Source organism: Miscanthus floridulus, chromosome 15 (assembly GCF_019320115.1).
Source record: "Miscanthus floridulus cultivar M001 chromosome 15, ASM1932011v1, whole genome shotgun sequence".
Classification (NCBI taxonomy): Eukaryota; Viridiplantae; Streptophyta; class Magnoliopsida; order Poales; family Poaceae; genus Miscanthus; species Miscanthus floridulus.
In genome coordinates, this window is record NC_089594.1 from 59,050,276 (window position 1) to 59,056,142 (window position 5,867).

The 5,867-nt window shown below is 46.5% G+C and overlaps 1 protein-coding gene across 1 annotated transcript; it reads left to right on the forward strand.

Annotated features, from left to right (window-relative positions):
- Positions 1-4,085: 4,085 nt before the first annotated feature.
- Positions 4,086-5,278, forward strand: LOC136508303 (uncharacterized). The gene is made up of 3 exons (XM_066502962.1): positions 4,086-4,519; positions 4,599-4,717; positions 4,808-5,278. The coding sequence occupies exons 1-3, from the start codon at positions 4,150-4,152 to the stop codon at positions 5,276-5,278; spliced, it is 960 nt and encodes a 319-aa protein (XP_066359059.1). The 5' UTR covers positions 4,086-4,149.
- Positions 5,279-5,867: the final 589 nt, after the last annotated feature.

Below are 5,867 nucleotides of genomic sequence, written 5' to 3' on the forward strand. Positions count from 1 at the left end.
CGGTCCAGATTTAGTCTAAAGCATGATTTTTGGGGTTTAGAGTCCAAAGTAAGTGAAGAGGAAAATGTGGAATTGACCAAGCCTTTTACCATTGAAGAACTTGAGGTGGTGGTGAAAGGGATGAGAGATGGGTCTGCCCCTGGACCAGATGGATTTTCGGCTGTCTTTTTTCAAATATTTCTGGGGTGAGCTCAAGGGGACACTTTTGGAAATTCTACAAGACCTAAGAGGTGGACATCTGGATCTTTCTAGGCTGAACTATGGCATCCTCACCTTGATTCCCAAAGTTAAAGGAGCTACCAATATCAGACAGTTTAGACCTATTTGCCTCCTTAATGTAGTTTACAAGATTGTCACTAAGACTTTGACTCTTAGACTCAATAAAATTATTGACAAACTCATCAGCCCAAACCAAACAGCTTTCATCCCAGGGAGATACATATTAGATGGGGTAGTGGTTATTCATGAGGTGATGCATGAAATTGTAAGGCAGAAACAGAGTGGGATAATTCTAAAACTAGATTTTGAGAAAGCCTATGACAAGGTGAGCTGGCATTTTCTTCAAGAGGTGATGCATAGGAAGGGCTTCTGTGAGAGGTGGACAGATTGGGTAATGAGAACAGTGTGTGGAGGCAGAGTTGCAGTTAATCTCAATGGTGAATTGGGTCAGTACTTTAGGAGTTACAAAGGTTTGAGACAAGGGGACCCCCTATCCCCTCTCCTCTTCAATTTAGTTGCTGATGGGTTATCTACCATGTTGAAAAAGGCAACTGACAGTGGACTTTTGGTTGGGGTAACTCCACACTTAATTGATGACACATTTACAATATGCTGATGACACTGTTCTTCTCATTGAAAACAGTAAGCAGAATATTGCTACTCTTAAATTTTTGCTAATCTGTTATGAGGAGGTGTCAGGCATGAAAATAAACTATAACAAGTCTGAGGTGTTCACTTTGGGCATTAATGAGTGATAGAATGATTATTGCCAGACTGAGCACTTTCTATTCATTGAACATGAGTTTATATAGGGGATACATGACTCTTCGTATAAGACTTATCACATTCTAGACTTATCACATTCTAGACTATTTGTATTCTAATACCCTCCCGCAGACTCAACCGGGAGATGAGCGAATGTTGAGACTGGAGCGGAAATTGATGAAGACAGCAGTTGGCAAACCCTTGGTGAATATATCAGCATATTGAAGAGACGTTGGAACATGAAGTACTCGGACAGCTCCAAGGGCCACACGCTCCCGAACAAAATGGAGATCGATCTCCACATGCTTGGTCCTTTGGTGATGACCTGGATTTGTGGACAAATACACGGCACTGATATTGTCACAATAGACAAGAGTAGCACGTGTTAAAGGACGACGAAGCTCACTCAGGAGCTGACGAATCCAACATGTCTCAGCCACAGCATTGGCAACACCCCTGTATTCAGCTTCAGCACTAGACCGCGAGACGGTGTGTTGGCGCTTGGAGGACCATGATATAAGATTATCACCAAGAAATACACAATAGCCAGAAGTGGAGCGACGTGTGTCTGGGCAGCCAGCCCAATCGGCATCTGAGTAAACCACTAGCTCATGAGATCGGCTGCGAGAAAGAGCAAGGCCGTAGGCCATAGTGCCTTTGATGTATCGCAAAATGCGTTTGATGAGAGCAAAGTGCGACTCCCTGGGATCATGCATATACAGGCAAACTTGTTGAACGGCATGAGCAATGTCCGGCCGTGTGAGAGTCAAGTATTGTAAGGCACCAGCAAGACTGCGGTATAATGTAGGGTCAGCAACTGGTGGTCCATCTTGGGAGGACAGCTTTGAATGAACCATAGTTTTTAAGGCGTCGCTATACCGACGCCATATCGTCGCCATATCGCCGTGGCGTTTTTCTGGCTCTCGCCACGGCGACGCCACGGCTCCGGCGTGTATGGCGTCCGCCATAGCGCCGTGGCGTCCCTGTGGCGCCGATTTGGCGTCCTGTGGCGCCTTTGTGCGCTGTGGCGGGCGCAATAAACGGTGAGGGTGAGGGTGAGGCCGTGACCGTGACCGTGAGGGTACCTGTATAGGCCGAGTGCGATTGGAGCTCTCCGGACCGAGCCCGAGACGCAACCGCAAGCAGACCTCCGAGCCGCCGCCGCCGTCGGCCGCCGGGACGGTCGCCCTCTGCCCGCCCCCGCCTGGAAATCCGTCCGCTTCGCCCTCCGTCGTCCTCCCCCGCCCTCCGTTGGCCTCCCCCGCCCTCCGTCGGCCTCGCCCGAGCCCAAGCCGGCCGCCCCCGCCTGGATCTCCCGAGCCGCCGGCCCTCAAGCTTCAGCGCCCGCTAGGTACTCTCTCTCTCTCGTCTCTACTCTGTTCTGCCAGGTATTGAGGGGGAAGGGGCACCAGGGCTCCACCGAGGGGGAGGGGATGCCTAGGGACCGCTACGCCGGGGGGCGGGGAGGCGAGCCGAGCGAGCACGCAGGGGGGCGGGGGGGCGGAAGAGCAGAGGAGCGCGAGCGGACCGGGCGGGCGTGGGCGGTGATGAGACGCCGCTGCGGGCTTAGCAGAGGAGCGCGAGCAGAGGAGCGCGCAGTGAAGTAGTGAAGGTCTTGATTTGATTGGTCAACTCAAGAACGCATGCTTCCTTCTTCTTTTTTTGCAGAACATGGCTACTCAAGGGACCGGAAGCGCGGAGGCCTCGGATGCCGCATCAAATATTGATCCAAAGACTGATCCAAAGCGGAAGCCGGCAAAGTCAAATGATCCTGGGTGGAAATATGGATTTTGGCCAACCATTGGCAATAGAGATGTTGTGCAGTGTTGCTTATGTGATAGAAGAATAACCGGAGGAATTACAAGGCTCAAGGAGCATCTTGTGGGTGGTTATGGAGATGTTCAGAAATGTGTCAAAACCACAGCAACTATTGCACGAGAGATGCAAGATGCTATGAAGAAGAAGAAGAGACCACTCGTCCTTGATGATGAAGAAGGAGAGCAACAAGGGGAAGATCATGATGTGATTGTTTTGACAGAGGAGTCCCAAGATGTTGCTACAAGCATTGTGCATCCTAGTTCAGGGACAGCTGCCAAAAGGAAACAGTCCACATTGAAGTTCAGTGCTCCAAAACAGCCCAGCACCAAGTCAGTTGGTTCAATGCTTCGGAGAACTCCAACAGAGGTTGTGGAAGAAAGACACTCGAAGGGTCCTTCTCAAATCAGTATTCAAGCTAGCATGAGGACAAAGGAAGAAAGAGAAGCTGTCAACTCAGAGTGGGCCAGGTTCTTTTATGAGTGTGGCATACCATTCAATGCCGTAAATTCTAGACAATTTGAGATTGCTATAGAGGCCACTGCACAGTACGGTTCTGGGTATAAGCCTCCTACCTACCATGAGCTTAGGGAGCCATTGCTCCAAAAGGTTGTTAAGGAGACAGATGATTTGAGGAAGAAACATGAGGATGCATGGAAACAATATGGCTGCATATTGATGTCAGATGGATGGACGGATAGGAGGGGGCATCATTTGATCAACTTTCTAGTCAATAGTCCAGAGGGGACTTTCTTCTTGGAGTCAGTTGATGCATCAAGTGAAGTTCATGATCAGGTGATGTTAGCTGATTTGTTAGAGAAGAAAATCATGGACATTGGAGTAGATAAAGTTGTGCAAGTTGTCACTGATAATGGAGCTAACTATAAAGCAGCGGGCAAGCTTCTCATGGAGAGGTTTCCTACACTTTATTGGACTCCTTGTGCTGCACACTGCTTAGACCTTATGTTGGAAGACGTAGGGAAGTTGAAGGAATTTAAGAAGCCTATCTCACGTGCCCAACATGTCACTACTTTCATCTATAGACATGGAAGACTTCTTAGTGCAATGAGGGAGAAGACAAATGGGAGGGATCTTGTGAGACCCACAGCCACTCGGTTTGCTACCACATTCCTCACCTTGCAGAGTTTGTACAAGCACAAAGATGCATTAAGATTTCTGTTTACCACCGAGGATTGGACTGGTTGCAAACTAGCAAAGACAGAGGCCGGAAAAAAAGTGTATGATATTGTGCTTTTTAGGGAGTTTTGGAACTCCGTTGAGGATTGCCTTAGAGCTTCTCTACCACTTATCATTGTGTTGAGGGTAGTTGATGGTGATGAGAGGCCTGCCATGGCAGAGGTTGCTACTCTCATGAATCATGCAAAAGAGAAGATCAAGGCTAGCTTCTCTACTGAAAACAAGAGAAGCTTGCTCAACAAGATCATACAAATTATTGAGAGCCGTTGGGATAGGCAAATGGATACACCACTCTATGGCGCTGCCCTCTTTTTGAACCCAGGAAAATTCTATACCATCCAAAAGGAGAATGATGAATATGTTGGTCATCTAAGGGGTTGTTTCAATGATGTGCTTGCACGAATGGTGGAAGATGAGAGCATTCGAAACAAAATTGATCAACAATCCATGCTCTATGAAGATCAACGTGGAGATATCTTCAAGAATTGTATGGCCCTCCAAACCATGAAGTCAAAGAACCCTCGTAAGTGATTTAAAAATTTAATTGCTGCATGTTATTTAAGGCTTAAATCCTAATATATGAATGTGTATTGTTAATTTAGTTGATTGGTGGCGTACGTATGGTGGCCGATCCATTGACCTACAAAGATTTGCAAAGCGTATTGTTAGTCTTTGTGCTTCATCATCCTGTTGTGAGCGTAATTGGAGCACTTTTGAATTTGTAAGTAAAGTACTAAGTTCCATAATTCAATTGAATGAAACCGGTTAAAGCATATTTTATTAACTTTGCTTGTTTTATGATCAATTGTAGATTCATACTAAGAAGAGAAACCGGCTGGAGCATAAAAGATTGAATGATTTGGTTTATGTTTCCTATAATCGGAAAATGACTAGTAGGTTCCGAAAGCGCCGCGAGGAAGCGGGTAAAAGCTACGACCCTTTGGTTATAGAAGATTTTGATTGGAACAATGAATGGGTAGACCCAATGGCCCAACCTGAAGGTGCTCGTGGTTCGAACCTCACATGGGATCAAGTTGATGAAGCCATTGGTGCATCACGTGAGCTTCGAGGTCGTAATCTTCCTAGGACCTACGCTCGTCGTGCAAGGCATATATCAAGAGTGGTTGAAGAAGATGAGGAAGAGGGAGAGGAAGAAGAGATCATCTTGGATGATGATGATATAGATGATTTTGGTGAACAACCAATGGATGCTACTGAAGATGGTGGAGAGAACGTGGATGCTTCTAACGATCTCGATGAGTTTGCATTGGACGACTTTTGAGAGATGAGAGATTTAGAAGTTTGAGAGATGAGAGAGTTCTATGTCTTTTGTGCTACATTTACATTGCTATTTTGATTTGCTAATATTGTAGACTATACCTTTTAAGCTACATTTGCATTACCATTTGTCAATATAATTTTCTAATATCCTAGACTATAATGTATGTATTCGCTACGCCGATGTGTGTATGGCGTCGCCACGCCGCGCGCCATAGACGCTGTAAAGGTGTGAAGGTGGTGGGTCGCCGCGCCTCGCCACGCCGCCGTAAAAACTATGGAATGAACCTCAAGTGGAGTTTGGCAAGGGTTGCATGATGACATGTTTGCCTTGACCAGGATTTCAGCAGCATATTTAGCTTGAGACAGAAAAAGACCTGTGGGTGACCGTTCAGCAGAAACTCCCAAGAAATAGTGAAGATTGCCAAGATCAGTCATGGCAAATTCCTGCTGAAGGGAGCCAATAATATGTTGAAGAAGATGATGGGATGAAGCTGTCAAAATGATGTCATCCACATACAGTAGAAGATATGCCATATCCGTACCATGAGTATATATGAAAAGTGAAGTATCACATTGAGAAGCCTGAAAAC